This window comes from Kwoniella bestiolae, chromosome 1 (genome assembly GCF_000512585.2).
Source record: "Kwoniella bestiolae CBS 10118 chromosome 1, complete sequence".
Taxonomy (NCBI): domain Eukaryota; kingdom Fungi; phylum Basidiomycota; class Tremellomycetes; order Tremellales; family Cryptococcaceae; genus Kwoniella; species Kwoniella bestiolae.
In genome coordinates, this window is record NC_089241.1 from 193,246 (window position 1) to 216,048 (window position 22,803).

Here is a 22,803-nt window from a genome sequence, read left to right on the forward strand (position 1 = left end):
AGCGTGATTGAGAGTTGTTGTATCGTTAAATTATCATGTACTGCATCATTTGTATCACCACATGTGCTATATTCTATGCAATGTCTGTACATACTCTGAAGATACTACAATCTCCCTGCAGGGTCAACAATAATGCGTCTCTATGTTCTATAGTTACTGGTAGAATGCAGGTAGATTTCCGTAACTTATACATACAGAGCGACCGGTGTAGTCGGCATTAGTCAGTGAAAGCCCAGAACAGCGTGCAAATACTGTTTATGACTACTAAAACTCCCTTTTCGCCGTCTGTAGATCTGTAAATACCGTCTTGTCCAAAACCCTCTTCCCCACACTCTGAGGATACCCTCCAAATCCATCACCGTCCAATCTCTGCCTAACCTCGCGCTCTGTGCTAGACCTCAATTTCGAGGGAAGGACAATCTGGATATCTGGTAGATTCAGTGTCCGCCGACCTGTATCTTCTAAGAAATTGACGGTCGCTATCGAGTACCGTTGGTCATCCTCATATAGTGCTTCTCCTTTCGATGTACCGGGATGTATTTTGGGTTCTAGGATGATCACCATTCGTCGAGCAGGCAAAGGACTCTCCACCGGTGGGATGTATATCTCCCCTTCGTCACTTTCTGCTAGGTTTCCCTCGCGTGTCGAGGATCGGAGGGGTACGTGAATTCTCAAAACCAACTTGTCCAGCTCGAACTCCCCCGCCAACTCTGCAATAGCTTGTCTAAGATACTTCCTTCCCGTGCCTGCCGACTCTCCACCCAGCTGCGGCAGGTGAACAATTAGCGATTGGGGTTGAAAAGGTATACAACAAATTGGTAATCTCTCCCTCCCCCTCCCCCTGTTTTCTGCCGGCGCATGACAATCCACCAAATACTCTATCAACTCCGACCCCACCTCTAGCACTTCTACTTTACTAAGAGGCCATGGAATCCCCCCGTCCTCCGGACTGGAGGTATCCGAATGATCGATAGTCCTTCTTCTTCCCAACTCTATAGATCCTTGGACAGGCGAGTATGAGAGTAATTCGCGGTGCACCTCGCAGATTATACTGAGACTCTCTGCATCCTCCAATACCACCTTCCTAGTCAGACTCAGCGCATGGGATTTCCGACTTGTATCTGCCGAGGGAGCTGTGGGGCTGGCGACGTCGGGAGGTGAAGAGCGGGATCGTCGTCCGTGCAAGGGTTGGTCATGGAGGTATCGCGAGCGTTTGTTTCTGTAAGCCCACGAGGGGGTGAGAGGAGTGTATCCAATGAATAACTTTCGAGCGTTGGATCTGTTCAGGGTGATACTGGAATATATCTGCGGGAGGAGCTCTTCGTATAGCTCTTTGGAGAGGGGTAGGAGTGTGAGAGGGGAGATGGACTTCAGGTAGGATAGGATGAGAGGATGGAGCTCGAGGAGGGACTGGAAGGTTGGTGGTGATTTGCGGGATTGAGACGAAGAGAGCGATGAAGTTGAGGTTGAGGTTGAGGCTGAGGACATAGAGGTTTGTGCATCTGATGGAGAGTGTGTGGACGGGGAATCGGTCTCTGCTGAGTGGTAGGCGAGGGGTGCTGTGGACATCTGCGAGAGGTGATTTCTGAGGATCACGATGATCAACACGATGGTCAACTTGATTGTCTTTCCAAAGGTGAGCTAAGACTCACATCTCAAGTCGTTCTTTCCATCATTTGAAGCGCACAACCATCAGACAGATGAAGAACAGTCAATCCCACCTCTCTTGCAGGTCGTCCGAGCACCACAAATAGGATTAACAACATTGGATCAGATCAAATCACATCATAATTCCCACCATGATTTACCGACTCACTTCCATTGATGTTTGAATAGAGTACTGTATCCCGTCATCACATCATCTCGACACAACGTCCCATCCCGGAAGACCGATTTTGCTCCATTGTACAACGCTCCCCTATGTCCATGATGACGCCTTACATTCCTCCGAGCCGCAGTGAAACTGAGCGTTGAAGCTAGTGGCGCCGATCATTTAGTAATTTTGGTATAACCGTACCTCGCTTAACTCGATTAGCATTTATCACGCCACCGAAATTGACCGCGCTCCAATCACTGGCCATCCAGTGAATGACTGGTTGCCGCCGGAGCGGAGCCAGAGGTTTGGTAATTCTATGGAATGCCGTTCGTTGTCCTTTGTCTAGTTATATATCTCGAGTGGAAGTACATTCAGCATCAGATTCATGTTTGATAACGCACATATGGCTGATCGAGTAAGTTACCGTGTTTTATATCAAAGGAGACCGCATGGCACATATTTACATTCAGTCATCATCATCACTTTCAACGACGACCAACAAGTGGTCGCATGACCACCCTTCACCTCTACCTTAAATGGTCATACCGCCTTCTACAGCTTATCCAAACCACCTTCGCTCCTCACAGGGGCAAACCGCCGCCCCAGCCTCCAGGACATCTTCGGACGTGTAAATCTCGTATCCCCCCCGCGCGTGAGACGAGCCAAACGGTGTCTCGTATCCCATATGATTTAGCCATCTCCTGAACTCGTCCGCACAGGGCACATGTCGGAAGATCATGTACTTCGTGAGACCTGTCCCCGGACGGAGCGTATCATCGTGCGCCTCTGCCGATCGTTTCTTCATACAGCGTAGGAACGTTTTTACGGCTTCTTCGGTCGATAACTCCGCATATCCCGGTGGGGCGGTCCATCTCCCATGGACATGGTAGGTTCCACCCTCGTGTCGGACGGGTAATTGCAATGGAGGTGGATCGAGCGAGTTTAAGGGTGTCACCATGTACGTCGTTATGGTTTCGGTCCCGGAAGATGAGGTGGTCAATGTTCGCTGGAGCCAGCTCGTCACTTTGATACTAATCTCGTGCCGGGTCGTTTCGAGAATCATCCCTACATCTACGCAGATACTGTCCAAAGAGAAGAGCTGTAGAAGCGCTTTGATTCGATGGTCACCCATCCCTTGGTGGTAGGTCTTGTGACGCGCGACTTGGCTGATAATCTCGAGGAGGAACTGCTGGTCATAATGGACATGTTTGACTTGGGGCAACAAGACTTCTTTTGAGCTGACGGCTTTATGAGCTTGAGCTTTCGCTTGCCGGATCGCATCATGAAGAACCAAAAGACTTTCGATGTCGGAGAGATGGATTTCCCGGATGTGCTGGAGAGAGCGCCATTTCCTATCGGTCTTGTCGCACGATCGCAGGCCGTCGAGTACAGAATGGACGTTAAACTGGTCGATTCGTATGTTCTTGTAGATTACGGGAGTGAGAGTATCGTACCAATGTCGATTTACCGATATCAACGTCACTGGATGGTTTGATGCGAGCTCGTGCAATATCAGATGATGCACTTCGCATAGCCTATCCAAGCTGACAATAGGATAGGGAGGGGTGATGCTTGGACGGTCGATGTCACGTTCTCGCCTGTGTTCAGCAATAAATGAGAGAGATCTTGGGCATGGTTCTCTTGATTCTAGATGGGGTAGACGGATAGGGGATATCATGGGTTTGGTCGGATTCGCGGAGGCTGCAGAGTCGGCATTGTCGCGTTGAGAGGAAGATGATGTTCCTGGGTTACGGGAGGATCTTTTCAATTTGCGGGAAATAGATAGCATCTTTGTGGAGATGATTGCAATCGATTTCTTGAGCAGAGATAGAAGATACGAGAATTGTGCAGAGATAGGATATGATATAGCACAGATAGATGAAACAAGAATTGTGCAGAGACAGGATATGATATGTCCCTCAAGAATTCCTGCTTAGGGATTCGCAACGAGCCGCTCAACAAGACAAGGTTGAGAAATAGGAATGTACGACACCTCTCTCATACATGGTCGTCATCACATTGTCATACATAAATATTATAGAGCAAGTCCATGAATTACACGTCGTATCAGACCTAAAAGCTTATGTTCAGGTTTATCCCGGTTTCAACCAAGAGTGAAGAACTCCTGATTCACGTTACCCTCGAAGCACTCCCATACCTGAAGCTGTTTGAGGATCTCATTCAAGCGAGTCGACTCGGCTCGAACGTCTAGGCACAGGTCTAAGATCACCATGTTTTAGCATACTTACGTTCTACCGTCTGAATGCTTCCTTATAATGTTGAGTTGTAGACTTACTGGAGTTGGTGATTCTCAACTTCTCCCCATCCCAATCCCAACGTGCTGCGCCGCCACAGCCCGTGAACCTCGCGATTGCACCGTTACCAGGTCTATACCCCGCATCCAGGCATGTGGTCGGATCAAAAGATGAAGATATTCTGAGGTCGGTACCGATCGTGAGGTTCAGGAGCTGGGCTGCGGCGAAGGGCCCGTCGGTAGCCTGTGAATATGCACTTCATACACGTTTGAAGTCAGTTCAACTCTTGATTGATAAAAGAATGATAATACGAAAGATGGTATCGTACTCACATCACGGCACTTCTGGCATGGGGTGGTAATCCACCATCAAGGGTAAGTGCCAGGTCAGGTCGTCGGTAGGCTACAGATTATACACAAAGGAGGGGCGTTCAGTGCTGACCTCGCCTTGAGAGATGGGAAATACCCACGATGTAATCGCTTGCCACCCGTGGGAGGATCTTCGTAGACCGTTCCGAAAGGGGGATCATAATCCGGATATTCAGGGGTGGGAGTAAGGAGTGTCCAGACTAAGGGCACATCCGCTGTCAGTCTTGTTCACTGCTAAAGTTTGTGAAGCGGAATATACTCCAGCGTACGAACATTGCCTGACCATGACTCACTCTGATTGGTATTTCCTGTGGTACATTGCCAAGTCTGCGTTCCCTCTTCTGCATTGCCTTGAGCTAAACATTGGTCGCCACCAGTGACAGCCAGTCGATTATCGTCTGTCCAGTACCATGTTTGCTGGAATGCTCCTGGCCAACTTGCCGCGAGCTGGACCATTGACCATTATCAGCTATGCCTATTCAACTGGGTCTGTCCCAAATCCCAAAGAAGTGAAATTACGCACCTGCACCGGCTCGTTGTTGTCCCTTCCCGTACCTGCGTCTAATGCCAGATCCGTATTGTACAAAATAATACTGCCACTACCTGGACTAGCATTCCACAATGCGGCTCTTTCACATGGTATAGTACCTACTCTCGTACCTACACCCCAGGTTGATTGTTGACCAAGTGGATGAAGACATTGGTTATTCCTAAAGGACTTGATCCGGATCGCTGTGTATCGCTTCTCGAGGGAGATGGGAGTGGCGAATACAGCTGAGAGGATGATGAGAAATGTGAGGTGATACATCTTGCTCAAAGTACGATCATACAATACTAGATGGAAGGATGTATTGTAGAGGTCCGTAGTATATAGGATAAGGAAGGAAAGATGTTGACAGTGAGGATAATGACAACAACCTTCCGTTTTTTGGACGGTACGTGAAGGTCTCGAGAAGGTTGACCTGCTGATTGATGTTTGATCGGACCTGAAAGGTACGCCTCTCAACCTTGTCTTCACTTGGCACAGCTATAGTAGTCGTACTCCATCATACATCAAGCTTACAGTGTTGTCTAGATCTGATCGGATGAATACCAATGTACATGTCGTCATGTGTATGTATGTGTGTGTGGCGAATCATAGAATATCCATGCGCACACAACTCAGCCAAGGATACATATTGTAGACATGCATACATACACGCATACACTGAGAAATTATACCGAGACCGTTAACGTAGATTGTTCATTGAATAACCATGAAGCATTAAATATGTGAAGGATGGAGGAACGAATCAGCTAGCTTAAGCCTTTTTGGCGATAGTGAAGAACTCTTGATTGTGATTACCGGCTCCGCACGTCCATACTTGGAGTGTCTTCTGGATGTCGTATGGGTCTGACGGAGTAGGAGAAGATTCAGCTCGTACGTCCAGACAGAGATCTATTGAGAATGTCAGCTTTCCGTTACACCAACAATTCATGGTATAACATGTACGGGATAAGGTCAGGAGGCAATCCACTCACTCGTGTTAGTGATTTTGAGATGAGTCCCATCCCAATCCCATCTGCTGCTTTCCACGGTATCGCAGTCGTACAACAGGACTCTGTTTCGGTTGGCAGGCTCGGCACCAGCGTGCAAACAATAGTTGTTGTCGGCGGTGTAGAGGAGAACTACAGAATTGGTGGTCCCTGCAGGAGGGAGGTACCAAAGTTGACGTCGGGCATATAAGTTGGAGTTGTGTAGATCGTAAGCGCTACGCACCACCAATGTCAATGACTACCATGATCCTCCACTGAAATCAGAGGCTTGTGTGGGTTGAGATGAATTTGAGGTCAGAGCTTACATATCAACGTATCGTCCAAAAGCAGCTACACCACCAGTGACGGTGACTGCCAGATCAGGTCTTTGATATGCTGCGTCACAGGAGGGATCATTTTCAGCATACTTCCCAGTAGAATTGAATGATGATCACTCACGATGGATTCGTACCCCTGAGTTAGCGGGATCAAGGTACGTCTGTCCTATAGGGGGGTGGAGTATAGGTTGTTGCCCAGGAACGGGTACGTATGGTGCGTAAGGCTGAACGATCGTCCAGACTACCACACCCCATCATTCGGTTAGCGCTGTCGTGAATCGAGGGAGTGGTGATCCTCACTCACTTTGGTTGATGTTTCCTGCACCGCATTGCCAAGTGTGCACACCAGTATCATCATTGTACTTGTCAAGACATTGATTGCCACCAGTGATGGCGATCCTTCCATCAGCGGTGAGGTACCATCTGCACAAATTCGATTCAGTCAGATCCTACTTCTTAGCGTTACAGATGAATACGACCCACGTTTGTTGGAATAAGCCCGGATAGCTTTGCCAAATCTACCATCAATCGTGACCATCAGTTGTACAGTATGACATGCACGAATCTATGGACCCAGGGTGGCAAATGGTAACACCTCGATCACTCACCTTAACACCCTCTCCATTGGCATTGCCCGTCCCGGCATCCAGCGCGTAGATCACATTGTTTGCGAGGGTGATACTTCCACTCCCGGGGTTGATATTCCATGTTCTGGCTTGTGAACAGTCGACGGCGCCCACAGGTACCCCATTAGCTGTAGTGGTTCCAATAGGAGAGAGGCAATATCCGTTTCGGAAGGCTTGAATCTTCACGCCGTTGTATCGTTTGTTGAGGTGGATAGGATCCGAGATAGGGGAGGATAAGGTGACCTGGAGTATGGCAAGGATGGGTATGAGTGAGGTGAGCATATCCGTTCAGAGCTGATAAGAGATGAAGAACTGAGTGATGGTGTAAAGTGGTGATTGGTTGTTGAGAACTGAGAAGGAGCGGTTGGACATTCTGCATCTTCTTATAGGCTTTTTGGTGATCGTAATCCAAGTCTCGCTGCATTGTACTATGAAGACTGACCATCAGTATTGCAAAAGATCATATGACTTTGGTCAGATCTGTGTATCGCCCTTATGACTTCGTTGTTCATTGCCTTCTGTTGAAGACGTCCAAACTCGCTTGGACAGGCTTCCTTTCAGATCTCAAGGGTACCGAACAGGAAGCGGAAGGTTGATGCTGCTTGGCATTATAGCAGAATGGGCAATCAGTCCACGGATTGATCTTACTATACCGCGAAGGCCGACATTTGGGATCAAGGACGAGATCTACAGAAAGTGAGGCCACGGGGTCGTATCAACCTAATGATGACATCCTCAAGAGCACTGTAAGTATGTTCCTCCAATCTGATTGACCACACACATGCTGCACTTGAACACATTGCCCAGTCTCATCACCCGACTGCATAGATCCATAACGAAATAATGAGAATCATAATCGACAATTTAGTGTCCAATCAAGCCTGACATTATTACCCTACTTTACGCCTGAACGAGCCATATAGACAAGTGAAAATGAAAGAGGTTGCGTTCTATCTAAGGGGGCGATTGTCAGTACATCCGGGACACACAAGAATTAGGGAAAGGACAGGTCGCAAGTAGTATCAAGTGACTTACAAAGATGAGTTCTTAAGCAGCAGTAGCTTCAGGCGCTCTTTGAGCGACTCTTCCGACAGTGTGGTTAGGAGGAGGAGTACCGTTGGCAGGGATGATGTTCCAAGCTATTAATGATGGAATGTCAACGCCGATCCAGGAGATGGGGTGGGTGATGATCCACAGACAAGATCTTACCTTGATTGGTATTTCCAGTGGTGCATTGGTAAGTTTGTGGCCCGTTGGTGCCTTCATCCAGGCATTGGACACCGTTGGTGATGGCAATCCTGTTATCACCCGTCAAGTACCAGCTGCAGCGTATGTCATGTCAGCACCATCAACAAGAGAGTAGCCACAAGAAGAATGACTCACGTTTGAGCAAAAGTGCCGGGGATAGATTTCCACAACTACCCATCAACCTGTCAGTTACTGAATCGCAGATCTAGGCAGAACAACGGAGAATGATCGACTCACAACGACAGCAGCATTGTTGGTACTTCCTCCACCTTGGGCTTGAAGCGCCCAAGTAGTACCATGAAGAATGACACTTCCGCTTCCAGGGGTGATATCCCAAGTGGCACCGTTATCGCAGCCGGTAGTACCTACAACAGTACCGTTTTGCCAAGCGCTGAAGGGTGCGAGACAAAGTGAATCTCGGATTGATTGGATCTTGGCGGCTGAGTATCGCTTCTCGATAGGTGAGGCAGCGACGAGACTGATTGATGAGATGGCAAGTGCGACGATGGTGGAGAAGTGCATGATGATGTCGTTGAGATGATGGATGTTTATCTGTGTGGTACGATGTTGGAGGTGCTTGGGAGGGCTGGGAGTTGGAGAATGAGGAATGATTCGCTCCAAAAAAGGGTGTATATATACCACTCGTACCTCAAGAGTTGCAGTAGGTCAAATATTCGATATCGATGGATTGAAGATAGCCACAAGGCGGTTCCGGTTGGCTCTTGGAATGAGGGGACTACTATCGGGTGAGTTCTACAGCCTGGCATCTTCTCACGACTCCTCGCACACCGAGATGATCCGCATAGCCCCAAAGGGACTCACATGACTTGACATGAGGCTAGTGCGTTCAGCAAAATTCACTTCGACACAGCCTCTCCCCATCTCATCAGTCTGCCAAATCGACGAATAGCACTCCAGATCATTTTAGGCGAAAAAATAAAATAAAAACACATCCCTCTTGTATGATTAATCAATGATCGGAACAATGTCTTCCCCACTCACGGAGACTAATCACATCGTTAGTCAGGGCACCTAGGCGATGCTGATAGGAACGTGCCTTGTCGAGATCGAGATTGATGGATTGATTGATCGGAAAGAGACTGCGGATTGCAAATCAGCTTGAGTCATATGATCTGAACGATACTCTACGGTCCACTCTGATTGGGGCCGAGATTCCGAAGACATCGGAGGCTAGCGTCGAGTTGAAGCATGCGTGGACTGCGGCAGAACCTGAAGAATTATTCCGATGATGCGAGGGGCATGACCTTAAACAAGCCTATTCTTGTGATGCATGCAGATTCAAGTATAGCATACATATGCAGCTGATTATTAGAGGCTCAAAGAAAATAATTGAAGAATGTAGAAAATGTCCGTTCGGTGATATGATGATTGGGAAGGCTCTCATGTACACTGGGAGTGAGCCTATGTGTCCGGCAAGATGGTCAGCGAAGAAAGTGAAACGACTTGAGCTTTTTGACTTACTGTTCAGACCGTAGTAGGTGTGACTGGCACCTCGGTATAGGTGGTGGAAACAGGAGTTACAGTGGTAGTAGCTCCCCAGTCGTCGTAAGTCTCGGCGTCGGTAGGAATAGGTAAGATGGAAATCTCCGTGGGGTCCACAGGTTCAGGCAAGGGGACGGGAGTAGCACCTGCGTCATCACCTTGAAGGATGTTCCATACTGTACTCGGATAGCAGTCTCAGTACAGGTATCGTATCACCGTTGACAGAAGCAGCTCGAGACGATCCTGGACTCACCTTGGTTGTTGTTTCCTGGATAGCATTCCCACGTTTGTGTTCCGTAATTGTCACCTTCGTCCAAACATTGATTTCCACCTGTAATGGCGATTCGATAGTCGTCGGTGAGGTACCAGCTAACGATCATACGTACTTTTATTGTTTATTCGTTACATCCAGTCAGAAGAGACCCAGCAGACTCACGTTTGTTGGAATAAACCAGGATATGATTCCCAGATCTACAGTACCCATTCGATTCAGCTATCGTCCATTTCAAGCAAGTATTGTACAGTAGTCCACAAAATCAGGAGTAAACTTACCTTGACGATCTCCCCATTCTCAGTACCAGTACCAGCATCCAGAGCATAGTTGGTCCCACTCAAGACGATACTTCCACTACCGGGGTTGATATCCCATCTTGGAGCATATTGACATTGAGTAGTCTTGACTTGGACACCGTTGTATTGGTGGGGACCATAGGGGACCAAGCAGTATCCATCTCGGTACGATTGGATCTTCACTCCGGTGTATCTTCTCTGGATAGGTGTAGGGGAGGCAGTGGCCAGCGAGAGCAGGGAAAGAGGAATGAGTGCGAGTAAAGTGGTAAGCATGTTGGCTGTCTCGGTATCAGAGTCGATGTGTGAAGTCGATATGCGAAAAATAAATGAGGACTGGATGATTTGGGACGAGCGAGAGAGGCGAATTATCTTCACGTCAAGCACGCTATTTATAACATTCAACACGCATCGAGTCGATACTTGGACACTGCGATGCTATGCAGATCCTTATGGAAGTACATGCATAGCTTTCGTGGAAGGTCTGTCCGTAAATCGCAAAAGCACTGTTGTCTTGGCTTCGGAGATCTTCTGATGTGGAGTCATGCTTAAAGGAAGAGTACGTATGTGTGTCATGCTGGACTGTGCCTCGAGTCGAAAGCTGTGCCGTAAAACAATCATCGAGCTTCTTTCGTGCTGGTCTGGAGTAGGTCTGAAGTAGTTTGTCCGGCGATGCATGCATGGAACAGCCCTCCTTTCGGGGCGTGGGCTTTGCATGCGGTGATGACGCCGGATGACCGACGAGATGTTTGGGGTGGGCTTCGGTTGAAGTCCACTCATGGATCTTGGTCTAGACTTGACTTGGGTCGTGAAAACTTGGATTCTCGAGTAGACATGGGAATGAAAGATCTCACAGTTCCACTCAGTCAAAGGTATCATAACTCCCGCAAGACCGTTATGACATACTCTGCATTCTATGTACAAGAATTCGAATGAAAGGCTATTAAAATATCTCACAACCAGAAGGAAAATCCATATTATTATTTCTCAGTACCCCGTCCCAAGTCCCGTATTCAAAGGCTACTTTGATCGTCAGATAAAGACTCCATGTTCAGCAAGACTAGAGCCTACCCAGCCAGATAGCTTATTGGTCGATGATCCAAACTAACAACGCAGGTAATGGTCAAAATGGCGTTCCTGTATGGAACCAACAACAAGCTTACTCACCTTGATTGGTGTTACCGGTGGTGCATTGATAGGTTTGGGGTCCGTTGTCACCCTCATCGAGACATTGGTTCCCACCAGTGATGGCAATTCTGTTATCGGTGGTGAGGTACCAGCTATTGTGAGACCAGAGAACAGTCAGCACTTGTTCTCTTTATCTTTTGCGCCGGAGTGGAAGAGATATTTCACTCACGTTTGTTGGAAAGCCCCGGGAGTAGATGTCGCCAGCTATATCATAGCAAACAAGATGTCAATATGGCCTCTCGATAGACTTCGTAGCATGAAATGAGGAATGATTTGGCTCGCCTTGACTTGAGCATTGTTGGTTGACCCAGTACCAGCATCCAAAGCGTAAGTCGATCCATGAAGGATGACACTACCGCTTCCTGGGTTGATATCCCATCGTGCAGCGAAGGCACAATCAACAGTGACTACTTGAGTACCGTCTGTCCATCTTGCACCTGCGGGAGAGAGACATCGGTTATCTCTTGCTGCTCTGATCTTCACCGTGGAGTATCGTTTCTCGACAGGCGAAGATGCGACCATGGAGAGGAAGGAGATGAGGGTGATGAGAATAGCTGGAGCGAACATGTTGAATTGCAAGTAAAGGTTCGCGTTGTAAGGTAGACGTTGAGTGAATTATTCAAATAGAATGTTGGAAGCGGAAAGCTTGGGGTTGGAGACGTTGAGGAGCTTCACGCAGTCGGCTATTTATAAGTCTTGGAGAGTGATAAGTAAATATGCGTCATCTGCATCACTCACTATGGTGGGACACCTCTCGCAACATTGCGAAGTATGAGTATGGTCAATATGGACTAGGTAGATAGCCGAGACTCGGGAGAATGCCGTTCTGGTACACACCCTCATCCGGATTGATCGGTCTAGATCTCAACACCGCCTCCTACGGAGCTAGACGGATCAAATGAACTCCCCCACTCTCACATACTAATTATCGTCATGTGCCCTCGCCAAGTGCGATTTTAGCTTAAAGTGTTAAAGTGCTAAAGTGTTGAAGCTCGGTACCTCCGTGCGGGGATCACCCACAAGGCGATGAAGGCAATGATCCGATCATACGATGGTCGTCAGCGGATCTGATCTGGTCTAGCTCTACTCTAGTCTAGGTCCGTGGCTATGTCGTGTATTCTCACACACACTCTTGAGAAGTGGACCTAAGTTATACGTATGCTTTCCCCTGTGAAGTAAGGAGGTGGATAGAGATCGCAAGGGAGAGGTCACAGGGCAGAAAACCATGTGGCAGTGGATCCAAGATTGCAGCGAAGAAGTTAACCGGAAAGTTGTGCCATGATAATGGGGTTCTGTACCTGTACCCATTAGAATGGCATGACCTGAGTTTCAAGAGGGAGGGCATGGCTTTCCAGTGAGGGCATCGTCATGCATATAATGTCAAGAGCACCCGTGGAAGATAGCTTCAATTATTTCCCTTCTGATCACAGAGTCAACCCAATGCACAAGATCTCCTGAGAGAAATCAGAACACAATTGTGGTCATCGATCAGGGAGATGCGTAACTCTGACAGCTCAACCTCCAACTATCTTTGAGTGCCTTCAAGTCCTTCTTATGATTGGTCAAGCACTAAACCCGAATACCATACAAAGCGATCAGTCAGCATTCCCCCTTGACTTCTTATGTTGTACTTAGAGGTACGACGGACTTACAGATTGACAGGCGACGGGACGGATCCATAATCCTTTTCTACTACTCTCATCGACCAGCAGCTCCTGCAAGAGACAGCAGTCGCACAGGATAGACGTGACTGTCTCATTCAGACTGGCAGTCTTCATCAGGTCGCTGTTTGTATAGATCGCCCAGGTCGGATTGGTGGACGTTTTCACATGTCTCTCTTGATCGGGGGAAACGTACCCTCCTTGGTTGATTGTGTGGCACTGATAACGTATTCGATCAGCAAGTCCTCGTAAAGGAGGATCATCGATCGGTGTTGCAGGTGCTACCCGATGAGAATAACATGCTAGAATGCATGAGACTTGCTGGACCTACCCAGGAACATAGTACCCTATCCTTCTTTTGGGCATCCGATAAGGTTCGAACGTTCGTTGAAAGTCGGAAAGGACAGACAGGTTCATCGCTCCGCCCATTACATCGCATTCTGATTATATTGGACCATTGATTGTTCGCTGAGATAACATCGTTTGTCTGAGTGTACCATTTTCTGTCTGTGGCTTGAAAGGTTCGCTTGGTGTTGCCTGACAGGGATGACATCGTTTCACAGCAGATATGTGGCGATGTGCGATACGATGGCAATCTGACGTATTGGGTTGTACTATACCTTTTTATAGTCTGGGATGGTGTTGGGTAAGACCTTGAGGATAGTAATGTAAGCCTTCCTACGCCCGCTAACTAACGATTCTGGACTCCTCCAACGCTTTCGGGAGCCACAGTACCCCGCTCAGCTCGGCGGACCTCTATGGAGCCTGAGATGGAACAGTTGTCAGCCCCTGGGTTGCGAGACCCGGGGTATCCTCCTCCCTCCTTGATGGTCAATATGTGAGAAGCCCTGTTCTACTTGAACTCGTACAGCCAGCTCGGTAATAGTGGCCGGCCGGATGTCGCATGATTGAAGCATTCAAGAAGATCAGAGCCCGGTTAAGATATTTGCATGCATCTCCGCTGCTTTTGAGTAAGCTTGATTCATTGGAAGGCTGCACAACTCAGCTTCATAAGCCCAAAGCCTTTGCGTTTCCACATGAGTATTTGCTGGAATCACGAAAGCCAAACGGAATCAACTCCTACAGAAGACCTGCAGTCTCAATTGTCTGGTTTATTCGAGTATGGTCCGGCTGAGTCAATGCTTAAGCGATGCATCCGGTGTCATGTATGCTGGCGCTGGCCGAGCACCTCACCGATTGGCGAGTTGAGATCCGGCATGAGATGATGACAGTTTCGGAATTGGGTTTATATCGTTCAGTAGGGCGTTCTACGAGACACAACGGACAATAGGAGGTCCTACTCGTCGCCTGAAAGCGGATCAAGGGGAGTTTCAAGCCAAGATCGCTTCACACAGAGGATCTGTGGTGCCAGACCTTTTCTGTTGGATCTGGAGTCAACAAGTCATCAAGCTCCGAGCTCCGTTTCCATTATTATTCATAATCGAAGCCTCGCTCGAAGTCAACGACTGAGTGCACATGATATAGTCATCGATAGGACCAAAATTTGGAACTCAGCTATGTATTGTACTTCCCCTCTATCGCGTCAATCCATCAACCCTATCGGTCAGTCCTGACATGTTCCAATATCCTGGACCACCTCAACTCCTTCTCGCATTGATCCAACTCCCTAAACTCTACTCTCTCTTCCATCCAGCTCAGTACGTCCCATCTATTATTCGAGCGAAGATCCCTATAAGCCCCCTCCTTGACGCTCTCAGCTCCAATCACATAGTATTCCAGCTTCACCTTCCGATCGACAAGTTGATTCTGATCTTTCAGCTTCTTCCAATCCTCATACAGAACTCTGAGTTGATATACAAAACATGTATGATCGTAGAGCCCTAGAGATCTTGGGACCACGAACCTGACAAGTTGGGCATGCTTCAGAGTTACCGGCACCATATTCACGCAAAGTGAGCCATTGTGTCGCTTGTTGTCGTTGTTCGGTATAAAGTCCTGGGTAATGATGAATGTGATATGTTTAGGTTTGATCCCTTCCTCGTACTCTTGGATCAACTTTCTATGATTTACCATCCTCGAACCATCTTTGATCTCCACTACCAGCTCCTCCACCGTCCCATCCCTAAGCTGTTCATTCAATTTCGAAGCGAAGTCCACAAACATGTAATACAGATTTTCTTCACCTTGAGCCAGGTAGACGTCCCACGCCATATCAATCTTCCTAACATTCTCGAACAGGTCCGAGTGAGGTACGAACGCAGGTTGATCTCCACATGTAATCGTACCAATCTGGAATGCGTTTGATCTATCCATCAAATGAAGTATCTCGGTGTGTTTATATGCTCTGATTGTGTTATTATCATCTTCGCACCCTCTACTGTAGGTTCGGAATAGACCGCTGAAGGCGTAAGGGCGCATGGTAATGTCCTTATAGAGGATTGGGATGTATTTGTCGTAGAGCGGTTGAGAGAGTAAGACGACCAGAGCAGGGTCAAGGGAGAAAAGGGCGTCGATAATTAGGTGATGGACTGGTAGGAGCCTTTGGAAGACTTTGGGATTTAGGTAGGGGTCTTGCCATTTGGGTAAGAGATGGACGGGAGTAGGGTACCCGGAGGGATGGGTATCGTGGGAAGAAGGTGAGTGAGGATGAACGAGTCGTTTAAAGAAGGAACGGAATCTGGTCATTGTGGATGGGTGATCGTGTATCTAGTTCGTACTGCCTGTGTGAGCCCGATAAGGAGAGAAGGTGAGAGACAATGAGGAGGTATATGGCTTTTATAACATACGATTCAGTCAAAAGCGTGCGAAAGATGGTGTGAACTGAAGTGCAGTGCAATCCATTTCATCGCATCATCGCATCGCATCTAAGCTTATTCGCTTCACATCCGAAACACCCGGTCATAGCAGCGTACCTGAACTTAGGAACCCGATCTTCATTACGTGGCATTGTGGTGCATTAACATCTGATCTCTCACTTTACTATGCCCAAGGGGCAATGACTACGTGCATCAATCTCAAGACGGGTCGAGTCAGGTCAGAAATACTATGTGTTGCTGATATATGATGGATGTAGAATAGGAAAGCGGGAGATCCATGTACAGGTCCATTTCCACCGAGTCCTCTCTACCTTTGATGGTACTCACCCCTCAAATTCCCATCTTCCGCTATCTATTCTCGTCAGTTGCCTTGACTCTACGATTCTACCATGGCCATCTTCCACCATCAATTCCCATTCAGGAGGGTCCTTTCGAGAATCCAGTCGTGAAGTGATGGGCTGCTCCTCTTCCTCATCTTCAGCATTGCCAATATCGGTATCAGACCACTTGATCTCGTTCTCGATGAATTCCTCGATGCTGCTGATTATTCTGTCTACTATGCTCCTAAACCTTTCCGAATCTATGTTTACTTCAGCGGCATGTGCTCGAGGTACGAGAACCGTTCGCATCCATTTGATCTTGCCGATGTGGGAGAGCCATGTTCTAGGGGGTGACGTGATGCCCCAAAGTTCCAATCCCTCGTTTGTGCTGACGTGGAAACGCCAGGTGACCGACTCAGGTCTAAGGCTAGCGATCATTTTGCTCGTTTCGGTGTGCAGCTTCGCACTCTTCCAGACGTATTCCAATTTGGATTTAGCCTCAAGACTCTCTATTTCGAACGTGAGGTTTTCTACTGGGGTTTTGACGTGAAACCATAGGTTATTCTCCGCGGGCAGATCATCCATCCTCCTGGAGATGGGGCGAATACGGTCCCGAATTAACTCACATGACAGGACGATGCTCCTGACATTCTTGAATAGCTCTCGATAGCCTTTGGAGAACGGGTGATAGCCCTTAGTAGCTTTGTATAACGCCGAAGAGCTATCTGGGGATAATACAAGGGTCGTAGTGTGCGATAGAGCTGTGAGGGTATGCTCGTTGGCGGGTGTGGGGAGAGTCAGTCCATGTAGGGAGGAGAGATTTGGCGTGATGGTGGTGTACAGGGATGGGATGAGCTTGTGAAAGTGATATCGAGAGAGCGTGAGGTAGGTTGTGGGTTTGATTTGGGATAGGTGGTGGAGTATTAATTCGTGCACTGGGAGTAATCGTTGGAATGCGATAGGATCGTCTACCAGAGAGTGTCTACGAGCTGCGAATGTTGACGAGTCCATTCTGTTCTGACTGTGAGCACGATATATACAAGTGAGTAATGTAGCACTGAGAATTATCTTCTGTGTCGGATTGCAGAGTGACTGTTGTGCTCGGTTGAAACCAGGTCAAGTGGGTCGGAATACGATGACGTCATCATTTGTCCAGATACCATTGCAGAGCGGTGGTTGCTTTCTTCAGCTGCGATCAGTGAGTGAGTGATTCATCCTGGTGATACGTGTTGCAAGTAATATCGATACATCACAAACAGAGTGAAAGATCATGAGCGTGTCATCGTCTTCTATCGGCCCTAGCGGTGAGAACCACCTAACATGCGACGGTCCACTCCCACTCCCATCCGAAATCACATCCCGGATATTCACCATCCTAACCACCATATGCCCAACGAAGATCATCCGCCTCTCCAGACATCACTATAATGACCTTATCCCCACTGTATACAGGGATATCACTCTCACCCTTAAGAACGTAGAGCGAATCACATATGGTATGCGAGGTCAATGCCTCACGCAAGATGGTGAAGAGTCCTGGACCTGGACCGGGAGAAAATACGAAGCTTGTTCTTGCGTGAGATCCATCACCTTCAACGACTCAGTCTCGGTGAGCATAGTCGAGCATGCCAAACCCGCAGCCTTTTCAGCTGCGTCATCATTGGGTAATCCAACCGAGAATATCGAACGTGATACAACCAGAAAGCCAATCATATTCCCTGACCTCCAGAGAGTCACCTTTAAGCACTCATTCTTCTTTGACGAATCGAATATGTACAAAATCACCGAAAGAACAGAAAGTCTCCCTCAAGCTATACCTCAATCAACTTCAGTTTATATAGATCTGTCTCCTCCAACCTCAATCACTACGATTCATCCGTCGAAACATCAACATATCTTCAGTCTCATTCCGCCTGCGCTCAGACCATCGACTATCACCATTCAACTGCACGAACGGATCTTTCCTATCTCTCCGACTCCGCTCCACAGGATACCAAATGTTAGGGTGTATATCAATGTAGATGATAGATTCGAGGACATGGATGAGGATAGGAAGAGGGAGATCTACCTCAAGTTCAAACAATTTGAGTGGAGGATAATGACGTTCCGGAGAGAACCACGAGAGCGTCCTGTGAAGGTTTATGTGAAAGATCAAAAGCTTATTGATTATCTCGTTGGGAGGGGCACCGGTATCCCTCAGGAGGAGAATAAGTATATGAGGTTATATCGATGGACCGAGGGGGTTAATTGGCTGGATTGAAGCGAGTGATGGGAAGATTGAGACTTGTATCTGCTGTCGATGGAGTGGATGTACCTTCCATGTCATCGTTCGCGTCTACAATGTTGTGCATGACTTACACCTGTCACCTTTGGACGAATAGAGATCAGATCAAAACTATGAGTATGACGTCCTTGCGCTCGGCTTCGGCGTCGGACATCGCCGGCCGGACTGGTTGTGCTGTGTTGAGCTGTGCTTCAGCTGTGTTTCCAACGCACAACACTGAGTCAAGTAACTCGAAAATCCTCATGAGTACTTGTTATATCAACCTATATCACCCTCTACACGATACAACAACGATATAGTAGATGTGACTGATTCCAGAAGTGAGATGCACGAGATCAGCACACTCAATCCTTTACCGCAAGATATCCGCATTATAATTCTTGACCACCTCAAACTCCTATGTCCCCTCACCATCCTTCAACTCAACTCGACATGCTACCTGTCGATCATCTCTCAGCTTTATCGGGTAGTCGAAATCACCAAAGATAACGCCGAGCAGGTGATGGCTGGACTAGATATCGCACTTTGCAAAGATGGAGTGAAATTCGTTGGGAGAAAAGCCCAATCACTCTCGCACGTTGAAAGACTGCTACTATCGGACACATCAGCTATAGAAATATACCAGAAGCTCTCCCGGTTGAAGATGCAAGAGACGTTCCGTAGTGCCAAACGTCATCAGTCCTTCTCATCGAGAATGGTCGATCAAGTCTATCCCTACACTTCGAACCTAGCATCATTCTTCTCCCGGCCAAAGGTTGATGTGGGACAACAATACTCCTCGACGATCCTGTTCCCTCGCGCAGTCAGGATAATCCTCGGGCAAGAACTATCTCAAACCCTTCTGACCAGTAGTGTAACGCGCAGGAGTCAATCAGACTACGAGTTGGAAAATCAATGGAGAGTACTAGCTTTTTTCATCGGTCCGAACAAGGTACTAGAATCTGATTTAGCCCTCATCAAATCCCTCAAGCCCGCACGTGGCCTTCTGAAGGTATTGCTGAGGAATCACCTCAAACCCAGAAAAATCATCCTACTTAGTCAACACCAGTCTATTATCTTACATATACCAGAATTGTCCAAGATTACCGAATGTCATATCGCCTTCATCCCGACTTCAAAATATTATCCGGAGGTTGAAAGGATGTTAGGCGATGCGTTTGGACGCTTGTTAGAGTTACTCGCGGCAGGAGTCGAAAAGGTGTACACCGTGACATTCTACGTCACAAATGGGGCAGGAATGCAGGGGTCAGTTTTAGATGGGCTGAAGAGAGGGGATGCGAATCTGAAGGACGACGATCTAGATAACATTCTGAGAATAAGGGATATAGAGGAATGCGGTGATCCAGAAGTGTGATGTGTAACACTGTGAGTGCATCTTTGTCCTATCATGCATCAACCACCAAATTGAGATGCATCCCGAGTAATTCTCTATGTACTTCTTATAGGCTTTGTAAAACCAGTGACCCCGTCATCTTGTTGCCCACGGTCGTTCCTCTCATCATCCGCTGCATCCAAACCTAATGCTCACCAGCACCAGCATCTAAAGTGGGAACTCCGTTGATCCCCGGAGTTTCAGGCTCAGTCTTCGTATGTTTATCGTCGGATCCGGATCCTGAGCCGTGCGACACACGCCTTCCTACTCCCTTGCCGGCCTTTCTTCGTCGAAGAGCCTCAGATTCCTTTCGTTCCCATACGAGAGATCCGCCTTGGTAAGAGGGGTAAACGAGGGTCGATCGACCTTCTTTCCATCTTAGATAGACCAGAGTGACCATGATGAGGATCCAGTAGAAGACGTATCCCAGGATGGTACCGATCGTAGCTGTGTTGTCTGGTGATGGAGTCAGCTCACCGTGATTGTAAGGTGTCTCATACACCGAAACAGGGCGGGGAGTGTGACGAGTGAGATGGACTAAGGGGGTTTGGGGATGGGGTGAATATAGAGATGTAACAGCTCGACTCACTCCATCCGAAAATGGCGTTGAAGATCTGCCAACCTCCATTGGTAGTAGGTGAACCAGTCTCAGGATTACCATAAGTCAGATGCCACACATTACCGGCCACTTGGAAACTACCGGGTCCGTCTCCCGTTTCAGCGACATCTCCACCTACGCCCGAGGCGAATCGGTAGTATTGGAAATATCCTATTCCCTTTGAGAAGAGTCCGGCACCGATCAGGAAGAGGAAAGAGGTAGAGCCGACGAGGAACCAATGGAGAGTCGCTGTGGAACCGGTTCGGTAGATTGCGTATCCTGCGATTTACATGTCAGCGCGTTTTGTTCCCTCGAATGGGTAAGAAGGACGCGGGGAGGACGTACCGAATACCAAACCAGCTATGATACCGACGATGACAGCAATAGGGATGGACACAGCTTCGATGTTCAGTGAGACCTACATGCACGTAATGTATCAGCGTCTTGCAGATATGGTGCGATGCTGGGGCATGAACCTACTCCTCCCACGAAGACCACAGCTTCCAAACCTTCTCGCAAAACAGTGATGAACGGCAGAATGAACAACGCCCATTTTCCACTCCTCGCTTCCCTCTTATCGTGCTCCGATTCCTTCTCAGTGGCGTTCTGCAATTTGTTCTGAGACGCATCGAAAGCTGTGGCGAGCTTGTATCTCCACTTGATCCTTGATTTGTCCATTTTCAAGAATGCGATACCCATGATGTAGATGATGATAGATGCGATGATTGAGAAGACACCTTCCCAGATTTGTTCGGTTTTGGCCCAAAGGTCATCGAGCTTGGTATAGAACTGAAACCGATCAATCGGTTCGTCAGTGCAGTCCCGCATTGTGCATGTCAAGTATAGACCGGGAAAAGGTCGTGGAATAAAGGCGGGAATGTGAGGGTCTGTCACATGAAGCGGGACACTCACAACAGCGATGAAGGCTGCACCGATAGCCAAAGCCAACAAGAATCCTACGATGGTACCAGCCCAAATCTGTATCCTCATTCTTCTGATCAACTTGCTTCTTCTCTCGGCGTTGTCCGTTCGACTGTCATCCTGTCCTTGTGCATCATTGGCAATGGAAGTTTCACTCGCTCCGAGCTTTCCCGTCAACATCAACTGTTCGACGAATGAAAGGAGGACGGAGACGATGATGGCCGCTTCGATTGTCTCTCCTATCGAAAGTCCACATCGTCAGTGAACATCCAGATGTAGATGGGGTCATGCGTCTCGCGTACGACTCACGGAAGACAATGAAGAAAATCGGTACATTGAAATATTGATGTCCCATGTTGACTTGCTAAAGCTCAACCACAAAGGTAGTCCCACAGCACTATAACTGTTGAGATGTGAAGAAAACACCTATCAAATATATTTTCAAATTCGATGTCGTATTCTCTCGTTGAGGTCGAAAATTTCTTTATCAGATAAACCTCTTGTCTTTTTTTTCATGACTACGAGTATGCAATAAGTATCCGGCCTCTGACATAAAGAAGCTAAATTTCGCATCATCGGGTCCGATCACCTTTTAGCTCAGGCCCACTCGCTACTCGTAGAAGAGAGATCTGAGAAATGGCGTCGAACGTGCCTGATTAGCGTAGGACGTCTCGGTACGAACAGCTATTTTTGGATTGCTTGGATGTTTATGCCGTAACTGGTGAAGTGAGGGACCTTCAGAGTGAAAAGAAGAGGAAAAAATGCCTACTTGCGACTGGACTTCCGTGCACGTCCTCGGCCGATAAGAGCTTCATCATCCATGAAGTCTCAGTACATCAATTGCAGAGAGCAGAACGTGAGAAAGACGGGCCAATTGAGACGGAGCAAAATGTACGTCCAAAAATGCTATCTGATCCGTAGTCGTGGTAACCAGATAACGAAGCCGCGTGGGAAATTTTCGATGATGATATTTGATCTTTGCACCTCATGTTCTGCACCTCATGTTCTTACTGCGAGATCTTCCGAAGGAAGAGGACGGACGTAAAGGTAATCAGATAAGAGTGAGACCGTTCACATGATTTGAATAGTTGATGGGTGACCAACGGCCGACCGAACAGAAGTTTCGTGGAGGAAGCGAATAATACGGTAAGACAATATCCGTTGAATCAACTTCGTTGATTCTCACCAATGGGAAAGAGGGTTCTTTCGGTCGATAAAAATGCATGAACCTAGATCTCTCTGTGAGTTCTCGGGTGCAAATTCCTTGTACACATGGGTAAGCGGTGACTGGTAAAGAGCAGTACTAGTCGTGAATACATAGTCAGTTACGGAAGAACACGCAAACCCGCACTAAAAGCTCATTCCGTTCCTGACGAATCATATGTTCGGTTCATCGAACGAAAAAAAAGCTATCAGATAAGGCTGGACTACTTCATGTCGGTTACA

At 47.8% G+C, this 22,803-nt stretch overlaps 12 protein-coding genes across 12 annotated transcripts; 2 read left to right on the forward strand and 10 right to left on the reverse strand.

The window, feature by feature from the left end:
- Positions 1–264: 264 nt before the first annotated feature.
- On the reverse strand, positions 265–1,488 carry I302_100069 (uncharacterized protein; the record flags this gene model as incomplete). Its single annotated transcript, XM_019190090.1, has 1 exon — positions 265–1,488. One exon carries the CDS (start codon positions 1,486–1,488, stop codon positions 265–267), a length of 1,224 nt encoding a protein of 407 aa, XP_019046838.1.
- An 887-nt stretch (positions 1,489–2,375) lies between these two features.
- I302_100070 (uncharacterized protein) lies at positions 2,376–3,605 on the reverse strand (the record flags this gene model as incomplete). Its single annotated transcript, XM_019190091.1, has 1 exon — positions 2,376–3,605. One exon carries the CDS (start codon positions 3,603–3,605, stop codon positions 2,376–2,378), a length of 1,230 nt encoding a protein of 409 aa, XP_019046839.1.
- Positions 3,606–3,920: 315 nt separating this feature from the next.
- On the reverse strand, positions 3,921–5,247 carry I302_100071 (uncharacterized protein; the record flags this gene model as incomplete). Its single annotated transcript, XM_019190092.1, has 6 exons — positions 3,921–4,036; positions 4,113–4,327; positions 4,404–4,473; positions 4,541–4,639; positions 4,733–4,886; positions 4,963–5,247. The coding sequence occupies 6 exons, from the start codon at positions 5,245–5,247 to the stop codon at positions 3,921–3,923; spliced, it is 939 nt and encodes a 312-aa protein (XP_019046840.1).
- A 493-nt stretch (positions 5,248–5,740) lies between these two features.
- On the reverse strand, positions 5,741–7,200 carry I302_100072 (uncharacterized protein; the record flags this gene model as incomplete). The annotated part of the gene is made up of 7 exons (XM_019190093.1): positions 5,741–5,877; positions 5,961–6,190; positions 6,281–6,350; positions 6,414–6,533; positions 6,597–6,715; positions 6,776–6,810; positions 6,901–7,200. 7 exons carry the CDS (start codon positions 7,198–7,200, stop codon positions 5,741–5,743), a joined length of 1,011 nt encoding a protein of 336 aa, XP_019046841.1.
- A 765-nt stretch (positions 7,201–7,965) lies between these two features.
- I302_100073 (uncharacterized protein) lies at positions 7,966–8,688 on the reverse strand (the record flags this gene model as incomplete). The annotated part of the gene is made up of 4 exons (XM_019190094.1): positions 7,966–8,057; positions 8,128–8,240; positions 8,302–8,336; positions 8,404–8,688. 4 exons carry the CDS (start codon positions 8,686–8,688, stop codon positions 7,966–7,968), a joined length of 525 nt encoding a protein of 174 aa, XP_019046842.1.
- A 963-nt stretch (positions 8,689–9,651) lies between these two features.
- On the reverse strand, positions 9,652–10,512 carry I302_100074 (uncharacterized protein; the record flags this gene model as incomplete). The annotated part of the gene is made up of 4 exons (XM_019190095.1): positions 9,652–9,845; positions 9,923–10,038; positions 10,106–10,140; positions 10,222–10,512. 4 exons carry the CDS (start codon positions 10,510–10,512, stop codon positions 9,652–9,654), a joined length of 636 nt encoding a protein of 211 aa, XP_019046843.1.
- An 808-nt stretch (positions 10,513–11,320) lies between these two features.
- I302_100075 (uncharacterized protein) lies at positions 11,321–11,991 on the reverse strand (the record flags this gene model as incomplete). Its single annotated transcript, XM_065869019.1, has 4 exons — positions 11,321–11,340; positions 11,404–11,516; positions 11,594–11,628; positions 11,707–11,991. The coding sequence occupies 4 exons, from the start codon at positions 11,989–11,991 to the stop codon at positions 11,321–11,323; spliced, it is 453 nt and encodes a 150-aa protein (XP_065725091.1).
- A 2,651-nt stretch (positions 11,992–14,642) lies between these two features.
- Positions 14,643–15,731, reverse strand: I302_100076 (uncharacterized protein; the record flags this gene model as incomplete). Its single annotated transcript, XM_019190097.1, has 1 exon — positions 14,643–15,731. The coding sequence occupies one exon, from the start codon at positions 15,729–15,731 to the stop codon at positions 14,643–14,645; it is 1,089 nt and encodes a 362-aa protein (XP_019046845.1).
- Positions 15,732–16,185: 454 nt separating this feature from the next.
- I302_100077 (uncharacterized protein) lies at positions 16,186–17,193 on the reverse strand (the record flags this gene model as incomplete). Its single annotated transcript, XM_019190098.1, has 1 exon — positions 16,186–17,193. One exon carries the CDS (start codon positions 17,191–17,193, stop codon positions 16,186–16,188), a length of 1,008 nt encoding a protein of 335 aa, XP_019046846.1.
- A 259-nt stretch (positions 17,194–17,452) lies between these two features.
- I302_100078 (uncharacterized protein) lies at positions 17,453–18,442 on the forward strand (the record flags this gene model as incomplete). The annotated part of the gene is made up of 1 exon (XM_019190099.1): positions 17,453–18,442. The coding sequence occupies one exon, from the start codon at positions 17,453–17,455 to the stop codon at positions 18,440–18,442; it is 990 nt and encodes a 329-aa protein (XP_019046847.1).
- A 349-nt stretch (positions 18,443–18,791) lies between these two features.
- I302_100079 (uncharacterized protein) lies at positions 18,792–19,820 on the forward strand (the record flags this gene model as incomplete). The annotated part of the gene is made up of 1 exon (XM_019190100.1): positions 18,792–19,820. The coding sequence occupies one exon, from the start codon at positions 18,792–18,794 to the stop codon at positions 19,818–19,820; it is 1,029 nt and encodes a 342-aa protein (XP_019046848.1).
- A 163-nt stretch (positions 19,821–19,983) lies between these two features.
- I302_100080 (uncharacterized protein) lies at positions 19,984–21,712 on the reverse strand (the record flags this gene model as incomplete). The annotated part of the gene is made up of 6 exons (XM_019190101.1): positions 19,984–20,294; positions 20,428–20,715; positions 20,782–20,854; positions 20,917–21,225; positions 21,349–21,596; positions 21,667–21,712. The coding sequence occupies 6 exons, from the start codon at positions 21,710–21,712 to the stop codon at positions 19,984–19,986; spliced, it is 1,275 nt and encodes a 424-aa protein (XP_019046849.1).
- Positions 21,713–22,803: the final 1,091 nt, after the last annotated feature.